At 31.7% G+C, this 18,781-nt stretch overlaps 2 protein-coding genes across 2 annotated transcripts; both read left to right on the forward strand.

Moving 5' to 3' along the window:
- Nucleotides 1-3,397: 3,397 nt before the first annotated feature.
- LOC122585024 (probable glutathione peroxidase 2) lies at nucleotides 3,398-6,334 on the forward strand. Its single transcript, XM_043757123.1, has 6 exons — nucleotides 3,398-3,586; nucleotides 3,889-3,965; nucleotides 5,279-5,340; nucleotides 5,439-5,557; nucleotides 5,918-6,085; nucleotides 6,178-6,334. Exons 1-6 carry the CDS (start codon nucleotides 3,425-3,427, stop codon nucleotides 6,214-6,216), a joined length of 627 nt encoding a protein of 208 aa, XP_043613058.1. The 5' UTR covers nucleotides 3,398-3,424; the 3' UTR covers nucleotides 6,217-6,334.
- Nucleotides 6,335-12,324: 5,990 nt separating this feature from the next.
- LOC122609598 (protein farnesyltransferase/geranylgeranyltransferase type-1 subunit alpha) lies at nucleotides 12,325-18,269 on the forward strand. Its single transcript, XM_043782613.1, has 5 exons — nucleotides 12,325-12,727; nucleotides 14,952-15,061; nucleotides 15,263-15,383; nucleotides 15,945-16,040; nucleotides 17,618-18,269. The coding sequence occupies exons 1-5, from the start codon at nucleotides 12,494-12,496 to the stop codon at nucleotides 18,074-18,076; spliced, it is 1,020 nt and encodes a 339-aa protein (XP_043638548.1). The 5' UTR covers nucleotides 12,325-12,493; the 3' UTR covers nucleotides 18,077-18,269.
- Nucleotides 18,270-18,781: the final 512 nt, after the last annotated feature.

The following is an 18,781-nucleotide window of genomic DNA, read 5'->3' on the forward strand; positions in this document are numbered from 1 at the left end:
TAATCCTACGGGATTACTGACTTTCTTCGCTAACTTTGCAACGTGACAATTCGGTCACAAAACCCCCCTTTTAATCTGAATCACTTTACTGTGACAATTGCTTATTAAGTCCTTGTGTTCGACCTCGGTTTACCAAGTCAACTATATTGCATACAAACGGGTTCACTGCCCGCAAGTGTGTAGTAGTCAGTAGCTAGGTATTTCGTGTTCATAAATTTAAGACTAGAAAATACACATCATCATGATTCCTCTGATGGTGATGTCATGCCTTGGCAAGTTGAGGTTTATGCATTAAGCTCAGGTGTTTGGAGAACTTCATCATGTACGTACCACGCTGCCTCATAAATCAATTGAATTGTCATGGGATGACCCCGTAATAGTAATAAACGTTGGAGTACTACCTGGTATGGAAAAAAGAGAACTATACTTCTATTTGATTTGACAACTGAAGAGTTTGAAGAAGAAATATACTTCACACACATACTCCTGCTTTTAAAGTAAAAAACGCCTCTCTGGACCTAGCTAACCTAATAGGCTCGATCTCTTGCTGTGATTTATTCTTATACTTTATTATCCCGTGATGATGTTTGTGATGTATGGGTGATGAATCATGGCGGCGGTGTTCCAAAATCGTTTACAAAACTATATTCCGTCGAGTGGGAACCAGTTGATAGTTATTGGGCTAGAGTACGAGGACTAAGGAAGAATGGCGATCTTATTTTGGAATCTACACATGAGCCTTATGGAGATCATCTATCGAGACTTGAACAATATAAACGATGCTTGGAAAGCTTTAAGGATCTTGGGATTCGTGGAAGGTATGGAATGTCCGTGACCTCGTATACAGAAACAGTACTCCTTCTACTTGATCACTTGGATTCTATCATTATTCAGGAAGGTATAACGATCGACTCCAGTGCAGTTATCACCTTAAAATCGTCATGCATTTTCCTAATTTATTTTTCTAACGATGAGTCCATTTAATGTATTCAACATCAATAATGTTGAATTTTTTATTTTTATGAAAACATTAAACATATCTTATTAATAGTGTTTTGTGGGAGGGTTGGGATGTACATGGAATTTACCGGCTAATGAATGAGTCGGTCATAAATTCATGTTTTAGACAATTTTACCAAGTTAATTCCATACAATAACCAAAACTTATAGTTGGTTCTTACATTAGACATTCGACAATACTTAGTTACAATTTGAGACACTTATCCCTTATTATAATAATAAAGATGAACTACAAATTAAAGAAAGAGTTAATTTCAAAAATCGTCCTTGTGGTTTTACCAAAAAATCACGTTTCATCCTTTAAACTTCAAAATGACACTGGTAGTCCTTTATACGCGGATAATGATCACGTTTCGTTCTTTAGTTGACCATATAAAGGACGAAACGTGACCATCATCCGTTAGATGACGAAACGTGATCATCATCCGTTAGATTAGAGGACGAAACATGACCATTATCCACGTATAAAGAACTACTAGTGTCATTTTGAAGTTTAAAGGATGAAACCTGATTTTTTGGTAAGACCACAAGGACGATTTTTGAAATTAACCCTTAAAGAAAATAGTAAAAATCATGGAGATTTATATGTGGCATTTGAATGTTTTGTCGACAAGAACAAGCATGAAAATATGGAACCCTTTAATGTTGTAGGACAAATAAGAACCATAGAAAACGGTGTCGAGTTTATACTTGATTATGATAAATACATGAGCCAATAACAATCATGATGAGTGTAAGATGGTTTCATTCGATCATGTTGGTTTTGATGGGGCAAGACAAAACTCGAGGACGAGTGTTTTTTAATGAACGGAAAATGATGCGGAAACGTTTAGAATAAAGTGGAACAATCAAGATATTATTATCTTTTTTTAACTTTTTAGTTTCTTTCCTATTTAATTTAGTTATTAATGGTTTAAGTTTTTTTTTTTCCATAAACCCATCTATAAATTGGGGTTAAAGTTATGATAGAAATTAGTTTTTGATAATGATATGAAATTTTCGTATTTTTTCTCCCTATCACAAGTGTGTGTTAGTGTGTGAAATTCTTAATTTTTGGTATTCTCTTTGAATCAACGAATTTTAGAAGAAATTTTTCTGTGTATTCTTAAAATCAACAGGCTCAATTTTTCCTGTGACATATTAAATCTCATGTCAACATTTTTACACCAAAGTCAACCAGGCGTAGGGATTGATAATGTTTATTTAAATGGGAAAATTATATATGTACTCAATTACACCATTTTAAATTATAAATATCTCCAACCAAAAATCTTAATTATAAATATATCTGATGTTATTTTTTCCGATGAATTAGATAATTATACCCTTTCAATTGTCACAAACATATACTCATAACATACAAACAAACATATACATACATACATACATAGTACTAGCTATAACAGATCTCTTTTATGTTCTTCTTGTTGAACATACTGTAAATGTCGATCTATTATCTGCAATATCTATATCATCATTCATCACCAACAATCATCACCATCTATCTTTATCATCTAAGTATATACTTTCATATATCAAGAAGTTTGTGAGAAAAATGCGTATATCATCACCAATATATAAATTATATATACATTCATATATATATATATATATCTACCTAAATTACAGTTATACCTTGCTTTTTTCACCGACAAGATGTGGCTATCATCTCTTTTTCTCCGTCCAGAGCAGCAACGTAGTAGCAGGAGGTGGTGTCGGGTATTAAACAACTGCATGCGGAGGAGGATATGATTGTTGTTGAAGGTCAAACGCAAAAAAGTAATGAGTTTTATAACAAAGAAAGTTTCTATATAACTCGAATTTGAAAATGATAAAATTGAGGGGATTAAACTGGATTGTTATTCTAATACATAAATGTTTGAAAAGTTACTTTCTACGAAGTGTGTCATACAAGCTTTGTATAAATCTATGTTATTTCCACTTGTCACATTTAATTATATATTTTTCACAACGATATATCCTCTCCGATTGTCACGATTAATTTTTAATTGTTTTATTATTTTTGCAAATCTCATCCACATCGATCGCTCATCTCTCACATTTCGTCGTTGTTGCCATCATGTCGTTGGATTACACGAATAACATGTTAATCAAAAAATAACAAATTTTGGTTCTATTTCAATGTACATCCAAATTGTGACTAGTTGACTTTAGAAACAATAATCATCACATAATTAAATGATTTGTAAGCTACTCGTACGTATTATTTAAGGGAATTAATCATTCTATTAATTTAAAAAAAGAAAGTGAATATTTTATGTAACCATCAAGATTCTACACATACGCAATTACGAACACACGAATTGACTTTTAACAGAATTATTATAAAAAAATAATTTCCATTTCCATATGTATATAAAAAGCACCCACGGATCGATAATCGATGGCGTCTAAAATAGCTATAAATTTGACATCTTTCTTACTTGTTGGTCTCGCCTTTTTCTTGTTTTACAGACCCCCTTCTTCATCTTCCTCTTTTTCTTATTTTATCACTTCAAAAATGGCTCAAGAAACACCAAAATCTGTATATGATTTCACCGTTAAGGTAATTTTTAATTCGTTTTTTATGATTTTGTAACTGGGTTGTTCTAAATTTGTGATTTTGATTCTGGGTTTTTGATGGTTTTCATTTTGGTTCAGTGGATCAAGTAATTTGAAGTTGTAGCCATGAACCTTGATGCTCAAATTGGATAGTTTTTGAAATGATAATTGATGATTGATTATTTGAAATTTTTAGGGAGATTATGATGTTGATTTGGAATATATATAATTTATATGGAAGTTTCTTTGGATTTAAATTGTATGGATTTTGTATATTTGATTTTTTTTGTGAGATGAATTTTACAGGATATTCGTGGAAATGATGTGTCACTGAGCTCTTACAAGGGGAAGGTTCTTTTGATTGTCAATGTTGCATCAAAATGGTAAATAACTTCATTTCCGCTTCAAATTGCTTTAATTCTATGCTATTCTTTTATTAATAAACTTGAATACTACAAATATTATATAATCTGTTGTGCTCAAGTAAACTGGGACTTGTTGGTAGACATATGTTGTGTTTCGTATGCGGTATAATCATATTATAAAGATTTTGGCTTAAGAGTCGCTAACGATGTTTATCGAATTGGGGCTAATAAGAAAGAACATAGACTAGTTTCTGATTTAGAATCAATTCCTATTCACTATTTAGCAAATGATTGAAGCCGATTCATATATAATTTTATTAATGATTTGTGGTTCTAGGTTTGTTTAGCAATAATCGATTTACTTCATTTTTGGTTTCCTTTGGCATTATTTCTTATAATTGTAGAAAGGAAATCATGAAAAGTATTGAAAATATTTTGTAGTAGTTCTTCACTAAGACTTTTAAGACTGTTTAATCATGTTCTCATCATTTATTATTGCCATGTTCTTCATGATGTATAATAGAAATTGACAGCTGGTTGTTGAAGATATCCTTCTTACTTTAATTATTATGTACGTCAGCCGCAAAATCATTATGATCACAACCTCTGTTTCAAAAGAGTCCACATTGACATTCAAATGGCAATTAAACCTTTTGTTTGTTTTGAAATTGATGATAATATAGTTTCTTTTATTAAGAAAGTGATTAGCAACTTCACGCCTTATTTAAGATCTTGAATCTGTCGACTGTCTCTGAGTCCAGTTATGACCTTCTATGGTCAAAAGGGTTTGACTTTCATTATATTTTCATTATGAAAGGCAAAATGTATTAGCTAGTAACTTTTAAATTAACTAAAGCATAGTAAAAGATCAGGTAAGCTCATTAACCTGTAAAAGTAGTTGGTAAACGTCGAATCTCGTATGGATACGTTATCACTTAAACCCACAAGAACAATGACAACACAAAAATAAAACACAGTGAAATAACAAAGAGCGCACTGGACTTATGTTGTTCAGCTGATCATTGTATCACTTAATCCATAACGGCACAACCGCACTAGCGAGATTTTCTAATAATTTTGAGGTTGGGATTTAGAATTATGTAGGAGATAACCATCTGTCTGCAAACTCAACTTAAAATGGTTACAAAACCAGAAATATGATTTAATCAAGGGACAGAGAGAATTACGTTTTATTGGCGAAGTTATAGCTAGTCGATTATATCTATATGACTATATGGCTCATTTGCTGGTTTGAGTAACCATTTGTTTGTTACAAAATAGAAAGATTTTTGTTTTGTCATCACTGTCTAATCCTTATGTTTTTTCAACAGTGGTTTGACTGAGTCGAACTACAAAGAATTGAATGTGTTGTACCAAAAGTACAAAGATCAAGGTACATTTATCACATTGTGCTTGAGAATAGATTCATATTTACTTATAGTTTCAATATTTTCACTGTTAAGATTTATGTTACTTTCATTTTGTGGGCAGACTTTGAAATCTTGGCATTTCCTTGCAATCAGTTTCTTGGGCAAGAGCCAGGAACAAATGAAGAAATTCAGGAAACGGTATGCACAAGGTTCAAAGCCGAGTTTCCGATATTTGACAAGGTAAAGACTGATGGCACAGTTGTTTTGCAAACTTTTAATCACAAGGTGTAGAGTGAATTCAGAATCTAGTCATGTATCAAACTGGGACTGCAGGAATAGGTCTCAACTTTAGCAGTGCATAGATTTGCAATTAAACCCAACTTATTTAATTATTTTGAGACTTTAGGTAATTAAATAGAAGTGATTTTATGTATGAGGGCTAGAGGGAGAAATATGTACATATATTTCTAAGACTCAAGGACTTAAGGTCCCATTAGTACGGCTGTAGGGAAATTCCAAAATGGAAATCGTTGCAGGCTCTAGGGATAGAGGGAGAAATAGGTACATATATTCTAAAGAAACACTCTTGGATTGTGGCAGGTTGATGTAAACGGAAATAATGCAGCACCCCTCTACAAGTTTTTAAAATCGGAGAAAGGTGGTTTCTTGGTTAATGGCATCAAGTGGAACTTCACCAAATTCTTGGTGAACAAAGAAGGAAAAGTTATGGAAAGATATGGTCCTCGAACCCCACCTCTTGAATTCGAGGTAAGTTTAGAAAAAGCAGAATATTTTCATTTCGATCTTAAAAGAAATTCTGATACTGATTTGTTGAGTTGCTTTTCTTTTTATCCCAACAGAAAGATATTCAAAATCTGTTGAGTTCATCATCTTCTTGAGGGATGAGGTGTGTCGTCTTTATTGCCGACGAATAAAGATCAAGATCCCAAAAGCAATTATTATGTTATGACAGTCTTTTGTTGCTGATTTTATGTGTATGCTTTTGAACTTTATGTATTTCTTTCTTAAGGGGAGGGGGGGAGGGGGGGGGGGGGGGTGAATAGAAGGGAATACATGTACTCTATATGTTTCACTTAGATGTGGGTTTTATTTAATCTTAAGGTTATATGCTTACAGTTGAAATCATCCTGTTGGTATTTTAAAACTTTGAAATTACAAGTGGTCATGTCTGAGCACCACCTTACCACTTCGTTTAAACCCATATTCTGTACATGTTTTACTCTTCAAATCAAATTGAGTTTTTTTTTAAATGTGAAAAACATGGATTTGGCAAGACATAATTTCTTGAGCTAAAATATCAATATCTTTGTATCAATGTTATTTATGTTATATCTACCATCTTTCATCATATGTTATTCGGGTATGTTTGGCGGAAGCTTTTAAGGAGTTTTTAGGGAGCTTTAGCTTTTGATTTTAAACAAAAAGCTCCTATGATTTTAAAGGTTTTGTTTGGATAGATTAGCGGTAGCTTTTATTTCGACTCGAAAAGCTCTTAAACAAAACGTTGGTTCAACCAACGTTCCATTCAAGCTGCAGCTTTTAGTGTTAAAGTTACACAATCACCCTTGTATCTCTTAATCATATTTTTGTTTTTATGTTTTTAAAAAAGATATTTGAGTATGTATATTTTGTATCTATAACTCTTGTATCCCCAAAAAAAGAAGAAAAAAAATGAACCATAATAAAACAAACCCAGTAATATATGCTTATTTCTTCATTAACCGACAACATGAATTGCACTTGATCGAGAATTGAACTATTTTGAGAGGGTTAATTATCCTCCATTCATCTCGTCTATAAAAACAAAGACTACTTAAGTTAAATTCTTTGAATGCATGTGCGTGGAAAAGATGCCATGAAAAGATATATGTATATATATCTAAATTTAGTTGGTGAAGAAGATACTAGTTTTGTGTGGGTAGGAATCAAGTGGGTGATCTTATGTTTATGTTAGTGTGTTCTCTTGTTCCTACGTGTGGTTATGTATTTATATAAACCGTAAAGTGTGCTTGTAATTGGTGTGATATTTCTATTAGTACAATATATTTTGTATCTATACTCTATTAATAAACAAACTATTTTTAATCTTTTTCAACTCTCTACCTTTGAAATACCCTTAAATTTTAACACTTTCTTAACTCACACACTAAATCTACCCAATATATCCTTAAATACTTTACACTCATATTTATCAAGACTATCTATCTACTTTATTCATTAATTTAAATATTTTACCTAATATCTCTATAATATTCTTAATAAAGTTATTTATAAAAGATACATCCCTTAACCATAAAATAACTATATTACCTTTTGCATCAATTACTTTTAGACTAATAACCACATCGTTACCATCATCGCCACTAGCACCACCCGTTACCTTCACCACCACCGCATTGCACGGATACATATCTAATATATTTTAATTCATCTTGAGAATCAAAGAATACTTTAACTAGTAGTTTTATGTTATAAAGCTTATGTAAGAAGCCTAGTATTTTTATGTTATAAACTTGTGAATAAAATATTTTTTCATATTTAATTTTGTTATTTATTGTCATTTTATATGTTTAAGTAACAGCTATAGTTATCGTGACAAACATTTTTAAAAACAAAAGCTTCTCGTAACAGCTTCGATAAAAAGTTACAGCTTACAGCTCCAACAAAAAGCTACAACTATTAGCTACAACTACAAGCTACAACTACTTTTGCCAAACATACCCGAGTTGTGTGTCATAAAGGTTGGCTTACCATGTTCTTTCATGTACCTTATTTGTAAATATGGTAGGTGAGTTGTGGATGTCATGGATGCCACAAAATAAATGATTGTCACAAAAGTTTCATAGAAACTGTATTGAATCTTCTGATGTTGGACAAAATTAAGAAGAAGATTGTCAATTTATTTCTACTAAACATTGTTTCATTACAAATTTTGATGTAGGACAAAATTAAAAAAACATAGAGCGTTTTACACACGTTTCGTAGAAAACTATATTACTCGTAAATGATAAGTACTTGACGTCTCTACTGCCAAACTTGAAGTTTCATACCTTGTCTATTCTAAAAACCAGCATCTTTAAACTCCACTCATTGTCCGTACCTTTGAGCCCAATAAATGTATGTCATAAACAACATATAAGATATCAGTGGTCAAGCAACAATAGTGTTTCCGTATATGAACCTGCAAGTCGTGAATACTTGTTTTTGGAAATTCCAATATGTTTGAAGCATTTGGAGCGAGGTTCATAAAAATGAAGTGACCATTCGGTTATAAAAGGTGATTTTATATTAACTATAGGTTGGTCATTTTTCCTAAAACCAATTATGTTTGAGAATAGGAGCATCTTTGGGAAGACTTTTGTAGAATATGAAGGTATGCACTACATAGCTTTGTGAATGAGTTTTGAACACCCGGCTCGGTAATCATCATCCATACACTGATTTCGTGATCTTTTTTCATATCAGTTTCAAGCACAACAAGAGACTCCCTAAGCTTAGATAAACCCAATAAAGTGGGAAATTTTGCTAAAGTAGATGGAGGCATGATTCTGTTAATTGTTGACTAGTGATATCAAATGACAAAATTAGATACTTTGAAAGAAGGAAAAGTTATTGAAAGATATGGTCCTCGAACGGTCGAACCCCATCTCTTGAATTCGTGGTAAGTTTAGAAAACCAGAATATTTTTATTTCGATTTGTAAAGAAATTCTAATATTGATATGTTTAGTTGCTTTTCTTTTTATCCTAACAGAAAGATATTCAAAATCTGTTGAGTTCATCATCTTTTTTAGAGACGAGGTGTGTCATTACTTATTGCTGACGAATACAGATTCTAAAAGAAATTATGGTTTTATGTTATGAAAGTCTTTGTGCCAATTGTATGTGTATTATTTTGAACTTTATGTGATTCATACAAAATATAGGAGTGATGGGGAATATGATCCAGGATTATATGCTCCACTGAAGTTACACTAGATAAATGTTTTTATCTTTAGGATTTGGTAATATGTTACCAGTATTTAGGATGTCTCAACTCCGAACCTTAATGGTTTGTTAAGACTTTGGTGAGCCCGATTTCACTTTGGACGACATAGATAGCTTTTTTTTTTAAAAGTTTTCCATTAATGGCTCGCAACAGAGATTCTAGCTTACGTTGTCTTAAACGGATCCGTTCTAAAGAGCTCATCATTCTCAATATCTTATAGGAAGAAAAATCCTCAATTAAACTGTCTAAATGCACTACATTTAATTGAGATAAATTGATAAAATTATGCTCCCTCAACAAGAACATGAGTTTTGCATCACTAAAAGACTTGTAAGAGAAACCTTGTACCATTGAGCTATTTGCTCGCTTGGATTAACATTCTATTAGGAAGTTGTAACAAAATAAAGTAAAAAATTAGGCCTTAAAGCATCATGTATGGTTAAGCCATGCGGAACCATATAAAACGTCACCTCGATTCCACGTCAGCTTTTATTATTTTATCATCTTTTGTTCGTTATAAGTGCAAAACCAAACAAAATCCAAAATCAATGTTTATATTTTTTTTATTAAGCTTTATGAATTACATACATTTTTATTAAACTACTTTTTACTTAATAATAAAAATTACTGTATGCATGGTTTATGTCATTTATCTTTTACCCTACCTAACTTTTTTTTTTTCTGTCTTAATCAAAACTTCTAGTTAGGTTCTTCAGACCACTCATACTTTTTATTTTTAAAAGATTAACTATTTGACTTTACATATACATGTGAAAAATTATATTTAAAGGAGGCATAACTCTGCTTTGTGGGAGTGAGGACCCCTGTTTTGCTAGATTCATGCTATGTGAAGTTCCCTTGGATATGGGGTTTTCTCCATGGAATAACGGGTTCTCAAAACTATATATACATATATATATACACACTAATGGTCAAGTCCGTCCAATGGATGGGTAGTCTCAAAATATATTAACCAAAGCTAAAAAATTGGATTTTAAAATATATTAAATAGATATACCGAAATCAACTTGAAAATTTGCTAGCTGAAAAGCCACTCCATCGGTCAAAATACTCCAAAAATTATCCGCCCAACGAAGAAACATACGAAAATTAACTCCATATGAATATTGATTTCAGTTTACCTTTTTTTTTCAACTTTAGTTAAATAAAAAATTTACAGTTTCTTATATTTTAAAAGTGTAAACTATATATATAAAAGTATAATTAAATATAAATTAGGTTAAAGTGTAAATTGGTGATGGAAAATCAAAAAGTGTAAGTTAATTATTTTAAATTGGGTTAAAGTGTAAATTGGTGATGGGAAACTAAAAAGTGTAGATTAATTGTTTTAGATTGGGGTTAAAGTGTAAATTGGTGATGAAAAACCAAAAAGTGTAAATTAATTTAGATTTATATTAAAAAAATTAGAGGATTAATAAGGAGGAAGGATTAGACTCAAAGAGGTGGATTAGGGGTGTCATGTGTACCCCCAACCCCCTCCTTTAGTTATATTACAGATATATATATATATATATATATTAAAAGAGTAGTTAAACAAACCTTTTAAAGCATATTTCAAACTTAAAGCTATTCTAAAAAATTGCCATGTGGGATTCATCCTATGTGGCATCTCCATAACTTTTTAAACAATATCTATCTTACTTTATGCAAAAATATATAAAATTTATTAAAAATAATAAGCATTTTATAAGAGATTAAAATGAAAATATGATTCCATAATCTTCTTAATATTATTCCTAAAAGTAGGAAATCTTGACAACATCAATTTTTCAAAACTTGAACTTTTAAATCTCCATTATTCTAAAAAGATTTGCTCTTATTTATTCACAAAATATTTATCTATATATCTATTTAAAATTGTTTTTTATATGTATAAATACCAAACAGGTTCATTACTTTTTATTCTTTGAATTTTGATATTTTGCTTTTTATGTGTTCTTTATTAAATTGATGTCCTCTTTTATTTTAGAATAATTTTGATTACGACCATTAATACAAAATTGTGATTATATATTTTTCATATTTTATGTTTTTTTTTTCATTATGAATACAAGTTTTTTTATGTTACTCTATGTTGAGGATTTTAAGCCCATGCATTAAGATTTATAGTGTTTAACTGTTCATTAATTAATATGAAATAATACTTTTTTTTTTTTTTTTTATCTATCAAGTTTTTGATTTAATCATCCATAAAAAAAAAAAATCTGACATCCTTTCTTTAACCAAATTGTTTTTTTTCCTATTATGTAAGTGTTAATTTTATTTTCTCATATAAATTTTACTAGATCGATCAATACATCAGATATTTTATCTTTATTTAATTTTTTTTTCTATGTATTTAGAAAAACAGCTAACTGCTAACAATTAACTTATATATATATATATATATATATATATATATAACGAATTGCAATTTAAAATGTTTGTATCAAACTTTTACTAAATGATTTGTCAACAACTGCGCATCGTGCGGGTAATAAACCTTGTATATATATATACTATATAAAAGGGTTAAAGAAAAACTGGAAAGGGGTTGTTGAGGGTGGTCCAAGTAGCCATTGGAGTGGAATTCAAGAAAAAAAAGAAGGCGTTAGAAAAGAAACGGAGGGAAACAAGTTTAGCCACATAACTGTTTATTTTATAAATAAAAAAACAATTGTATTAATTTATACGTATATACATTATTTAATCATTCAGTCATTTAATGGGTAAAAAAACAAACTAGTCCTTAATCTATACAAAATATAAGGAAGGAGTTTTATTTTAAAATGTTGATTTTTTGATTTTTTTAATGTATGTGAAAAAAAATCAAAAATATGTTTAAAAGAATTGACCCTTTTGACTTTCAAATGTATGTGAATAATGTATTTAGAGGAGTCACAACCGATGGTTGTCTCGTGGTACATTCATGTTACGAGGGATTTACGGCATAAGTCGTAGTTGTGATCACAAGTAGATATGTGTACCATCGATATCTCAATCTAGGAAAGATTCCTTTTTTATTTATATTACGAGTATTATATTATAAGAGTTTACTTTTTTTATTTACATCTAGATTAAATTCTAATTATCACAACCGACCAATAAACAAAAACCCAAACGAATAAAACATCTCTGCCGGATCGGAAAACATTCACCAGAGAGAGATATGAGTTCCGATGAAGAAGTTGAAAGAACACCAATAGCCCAGAGACCTGAATGGGCTGACGTCACTCCGCTACCCCAAGATGACGGCCCAAATCCAGTTGTTCCGATTGCATACACTGAAGAATTCGCAGAGATAATGGGCTACTTTCGAGCTGTTTATTTAGCCGATGAACGATCTCATCGCTCTTTGGAGCTTACGAAAGAAGCTATTCTCTTCAATCCTGGCAATTACACTGTAAGATTTTATATCTTAATAGTATATCTATACTTTTTATATGTATGTATAAGTAGTTTTTGTATTGATTAAGTTGTGATGTTGGTCATAGAGATGAAATTAGTTAAAAAGTTTTGAACTTTGATGTGATAAAGTAATAAAGTTTGGATCTTTTATAATGGGTGATCAGGGTAATGATATGTGGTTAGTATGTGTTAGGAAAAATTATAACTTTATGGGTCAAGTTCAGTGTGAAATTAGTGTGTTTGAGAAATTAGTATTAGTATGTTAAAAAGATTTGAACTTTAGTGTGAATGGTGATAAAGTTTTGATCTTTGGTAATGGTGGATGAGGATAATTACTAATTACACATGGTTTAGGATATTTGGTGAAATAGTAAGTTTTGTTAGATTAGTAATCGAGAATTAGTTATATTGATAAGAGTTGGACTTCAGACTAAGAAAAAGTAAGAAAGTTTGGGTCTTTGTGAATGGGTGATTACCGTAGTTGCATGGGGTTTTTGATAGTTCGTAACTATTGTTACTTTATGGGCTAATTTGGTGAAATTAGATTTTTGGGATTATTATGTAAAAAAAAAATCGAACTTTAGTCTAGGAGTGATATAGTTTGGATTTTGAGGATGGGAGACAATGGTAATCACATTTTGTTTGTGATATTTAGGAAAAAAATGTATACTTTTTGGTTAAAATTTGTGAAATTAGCGTGTTTGAGAATTAGCTATGTCAAAAAGAATCAATCTTTAGACTAAGAAAAAATATTAAGTTTGGATCTTTGAGAATGGGTGATGAATGTAACCACACATGGTTTGTAATATTTAGTAAAATTTGGTTATTTAATGGGCCAATCATGTGAAATTATAGTTAACTTTAAAGTTCAGACTAAGAAAAAGTTATAAAGTTTGAATCTTTGTGAATGGATGATGAGAGAAATCACATACGCTTGGGGGAAATAGTAATATCATGGTTTGTTTGGTTTTTATTTGCGCTGGTAAACAATTTATATATGTAAACACTATATTTCTAACCCATACACTCATTGGAAGTTAGCTGGCGGCGTACAGTGATGCATGTTTGATTGTCGGAATAATCTGGAGTGATATATACTTCTTTTAAGTTAAGTATTAGGATTATAGTAAATTGGGAGGAACATGAAAGTATTTAGATTTTAGAGATTGGCTTAATTGAATCCCTATCAACCCCAAGGGCCTAGCTTACATTCTAACATAGGCCTACGTACGTTCTAATATTGGATATTCCCTCTCAAGCTGGAGCAGCATAGATATTTAAGTATTTATAATCTCAGCTTGTTACATATGCAATTAACTCCACTCACAGAGTCACAGGTAATGCATCCATGTAAATTTTCCGTGAAGCTATTATTTGGGATTCAATTTAGTTACATATGTAACAAGCTGGGCATGATCAGAGGGGAGTGATAGAAAATATGTAGGTCTATGTTAGAATGTAAGTGGGCTGCATGGCTGCTAAGATTTTTAAGTTTTCCCTTCTTTGCTCTTATAGCATTTTGGGACTTTTTGGTAGACCTACACTGGCCTCATAAGACTTTTTCCACGAGCTCCATAGTTGGATGTGTTCATGTGTTTGTGTCTGCGTGTGTGCGCGCATGTGTGTGTGAATAGCAAGACGATATGTATATGTATGTACTTATCTGTAAGGAGAAGTACGTGGGTAAGAAAAACTGAAAGGAAGTACCGAGTCAAGTGAACGGAAGTGGGAGAGGCAAGACTCAAGAGTTGCTCTCAAAAAGTTTTTTTGGCTATATACTAAATGTATAAGCTCTTAGGTTAATTGTATCAAGTTTCGACAATATGGCTGTCCTCTAACTTCATCATTTAAAGAACTTAGATTAACTTTGTTGTCTTTATTACATGGCATGGGTTTTTCAAAGTCGTTGGCCAGTTACAATGCAACTTTAAATAGTTGGGATGCTATATGAACATCAGAAACTCTAAGAACAAAATCTTTAATCTAGTCTTATTTAAATATTTAATTTAATCTGTAAGTTTAAGATTGGTTGACTACCATGCTAGCTGATATATTCGCTCCATAAAAAAAAGATTATTCCATCAACCTATACGTTTGGGTTCTAGTCTCATGGTGGACACTTTGTAAATATGTTTGGATTTATTAAGTTTCCTATTAAAAAGCTTGTTTGTTTCAGAAAGTATCCTTTGCTCAAAAATGATTTTGCTTGTCTTTCACAGGTGTGGCAATTCAGACGATTAATAATTGAGGCTCTTAATACTGATTTGCATGAGGAATTAGAATTGGTTGACCATCTTGCTAGCGTAAACTCAAAAAATTATCAACTATGGTGAGACAGCTTTCATTGACATAATTCACGTTTCTTCTATATGTAGTCGATAATAAAATGGGTGTTACTCTGATAACTATCAGCTATCTATTCCTTCTACACTTGTATCCTAAAATATATTCTACTGAATTCCTAATCTATAAGTACCCTCTTGTAGTGGAACTAGAATTCGTAAATGATGAAATATTTTTCTTAGTACAGGCACCATAGGAGGTGGGTTGCTGAAAAAATGGGTACAGAAGCTGCTGGTAATGAACTAGAGTTCACCAAGAATGTATTTCTAAAGGATGCCAAACATTATCATGCGTGGTCGCATAGACAGGTATGCTTCACTATCTCAACAAGCACTTGCCTACTTCCGCATACCCTTTCTATACTGTCACCTCAACAACCACAAGTAGTTCAATATCTTTCCGATTGATAACTTGTACAGCTCTACTATTTGATTTGTAGTAGAGGTGGCAATTTCGACCCAGACCCTTTTATGTACACACATGTGTTATTTCGGGTATGCTGTCTCTAACAGGTCAAATTAATAGTATGCTTATAAAGGTACTGGTCAAATGGAGTGAGTGGGTCAAAGGCGACCAGAGGGCATTGATAATATATAAAACCTCCTTAATCATTTCATTAGGAGATAAAAGGATATTATTGAGGTATATATCTTTTCAATAATTCATAATAAGTGGAAAATTTTCGGACAAACTGTATTCAGAGTCCTAAAAGTTTACCTGTTTTGATGTTTACTCAACCCACTTGGTTTGCCATCCTAAACTGTAGCTTTTGGTTTTATAGCAATCATATTAGCTTCTTATTAGTTACTATCACAAATGTATTTTCTACATGGATTTTTCGATTCAGTATTGTTTTATTTCTTTCTCAGTGGATTCTTCAAAATTTTGGAGGCTGGGAAGCTGAACTTGCTTACTGTAATGAACTCCTGGAAGATGATATTTTCAACAATTCGGCTTGGAATCAGGTATAGATCAATTTTCTTAACGTAAAATCTGTATTCTATATGCATGCAATCTGCTCATATGGATATTTTTCGTTAGTCTCTGTTAGTATGACTTTTTGTAAGTAAATCAACTCAGAGTTAGGCTGGTTTGGATTTGCATATTCTTTGAGCTAACTTAATTTAATAGAGATAAGAATATCTACATTTTTTTAAATTCTTCTATTGATTATATGATAAAAACAAACAGAATAACAGCAATTCTAGATCAATCACACAAGTAATTCATGACAAATACCAATTAAAGTTGGCTGTTACGATTAATTGATAAGCTGGATTAAAGCTCCAGTAGCTCCCTAAGGTCCTTAGAACAATAATAATAAACTCAATACCTAAAAACGATGGCTAAGGCCTTATTTAACCAAACCAGGTTTCACCCTAACTTGGTGTACAAGTAATTCCTAGTATCAGTTAATTGTTTAATTGAACATTCAACCCCCCTTCACTTCTGCGTCTTTTTCCTTCGGCTGTAGACTTGACAGACCAGATTCCTTGACTTTGGCCCATTCGGCCCATTCTGCTCATTAAGCCCATTCTGTCCATTCAGCCCATGCTTCGTATCATTATATCTTATCTTTGACGGGTCAAACGTGTGAACCCAAAGTTTAGCTTTAAAGGAATGGTGTCAAAAGTCATCCGAAGTGCATATTTAACGCATAAAACCTCTGATATAATTATACTAAAAAACATACAGTCTTATAATTAGAGCATGTATTGTTTTTGCAATCATATCTGGACTAATTATTCATTAAGAGCGTAAGTGTTTGAGCTCACCCAACCCGATCCAACCTAACCCATTTCAACATGCATCAAAGATTACCTAGTTTTGACTACTTGCTCTACCCGCCTACCAGCCCATATATTCTCAAGTATCATTGCCTAATGTTCTAAAAGACTAAAACAGCTGTAGCGGTTCAACATTTATTTTGTATGTTTCATCTTTTTTTTCTTCTATAATGCCAGTTGCCAAGCCTTATTGCCTATTTGTGTGATCCTGTTTATCATTCAATTTAGTTTTTCTTTTTTCATGTGTAAATCCCATGGTGTTTCAAAAGTGGTTGTCCTTAAGTCACGTATCAAAATGTTGGTAAAAAGTTTATTACAATTGGCTCACTATAAAAACCTTCTTGAAGTTTCTTTTACGCAATGGCAAAGCTGGACATGATAGCCCACACATAGATTGAAATTTACATAAATAGATGTATAGATCTATGCATATGCAGTAGATGTGTAGTAAGATCTTTTTATCACATATTGGGCAATAGTTGATTAAAATCCACTTGCAACAGCGGCGCATGTGCTGTACATATATTTGTTTGCTTCAAAAATACACACAACCATGTGCTGTTTGCATTATTTTGTTTTGGTGGATCACCAACAATCCAATTTGACATGTGGTAAACTTGTGGTGGTTTCGTTCTTTCTAAGCTAAAAACACAGGATGTTCGGATTCACGTTTAGGAAATGATTATTTCATATTTTTTTTTTGGACAACCAAGTTTTTATGGATAAAAACAATTGTCGTTACTCATTGTGTGCAGAGATATTTTGTCATAACCAGACACCCGGGATTAGGAGGCATAGAGGCTAACAGAGATTCAGAAGTTAATTACACCATGAAAGCCATTTTAACCAGACCAGATAACGAAAGCCCATGGAGATACCTTCGGGGCCTTTACAAAAATGATATGCAGTCGTTAGTAACGAATCCCCAAATCTCGACACTTTGCCTGAACGTCTTGATATCCAAAGTCAACCCCGTGTTTGCTCTTAGCTTGCTGTTGGATCTTATCTCCCATGGTTTTGAACCAAACCAAGATCTTAAACATGCCATAGAAGCTCTGGTTCCTGGGTCAAACGTTCAAGAGTCAGATATTTTACTAACAGTTTGTTCGGTTTTAGAGATTATCGACCCAATGAGGGCAAATTATTGGAGGTGGAGAAAAAGTAGTCTTCATTCTCAAGTTGCAGAGGGTGTTAGAAGCCTTCATATCCATTGAAGCACATATTGTGTTTTGTCTTTTCGGTTTTTTTCTTTTTCTTTTCGCGTCAAGTTAACAAGTTGTGTCTTATACTTGATGTAAACCATTTGATACACAAAGGTAAATTGTGTTTGTCTGTCTTTATTGTAATGTAAACCCTATTTATTATTTATAATGATCTAAATGAATAATATATGTATTCTTCTTGAAACTAGTTTGTGTTGAATAGAAAAGCAAGGTTTAGTTGGCTAAATAGATAAGATTATTCTCTTGTATTATAGAAGAGTAAATGCTATGTTGAATATTTTTCAAAATTCATACTTTCTGATAAACCCGAACCATCTTATATATGAGAATCTGTATTCGAAACAACTGAAAATCCAATTTGCAACTGGAAAATGATGTCAAAATAAAATATGTAAATGTTCTACTCACGTTTTCTTTTATGATATTAAAAAAAAAATTAGAGAAGTATAAAAGACGTAATTGAATGTTACATCTTGACATTGATATGTTCTAACAACGTAATTGTTTGCATACAAATATATGATATTTAACAGAAAAGAATAAAATATAGGAAAAAGAATATGTGTGTGTATGTAATTTGTCTTTCGCTACTATTGTAAAAAAGAAACTTTGTTTTGGTTCATTGTATGTAAGTTTGTCTCAAAACTGAACGAATTGTGTAAGAAATCGACCGGATACTAACGTGGCATCATCAAA

This window comes from Erigeron canadensis, chromosome 1 (assembly GCF_010389155.1).
Source record: "Erigeron canadensis isolate Cc75 chromosome 1, C_canadensis_v1, whole genome shotgun sequence".
NCBI lineage: Eukaryota > Viridiplantae > Streptophyta > Magnoliopsida > Asterales > Asteraceae > Erigeron > Erigeron canadensis.

Bases quoted from the DNA above. Each gene is read 5' to 3' on its own strand.
- LOC122609598 (XM_043782613.1), top strand. From the start codon at position 12,494: ATGAGTTCCGATGAAGAAGTTGAAAGAACACCAATAGCCCAGAGACCT. The intron at 15,062-15,262 runs GTGAGACAGCTT...TTCTTAGTACAG, and splicing joins TCAAAAAATTATCAACTATG to GCACCATAGGAGGTGGGTTG. The intron at 15,384-15,944 runs GTATGCTTCACT...TTTCTTTCTCAG, and splicing joins ATGCGTGGTCGCATAGACAG to TGGATTCTTCAAAATTTTGG.
- LOC122585024 (XM_043757123.1), top strand. From the start codon at position 3,425: ATGGCGTCTAAAATAGCTATAAATTTGACATCTTTCTTACTTGTTGGT. The intron at 3,966-5,278 runs GTAAATAACTTC...TTTTTTCAACAG, and splicing joins GTCAATGTTGCATCAAAATG to TGGTTTGACTGAGTCGAACT. The intron at 5,558-5,917 runs GTAAAGACTGAT...GGATTGTGGCAG, and splicing joins AGTTTCCGATATTTGACAAG to GTTGATGTAAACGGAAATAA.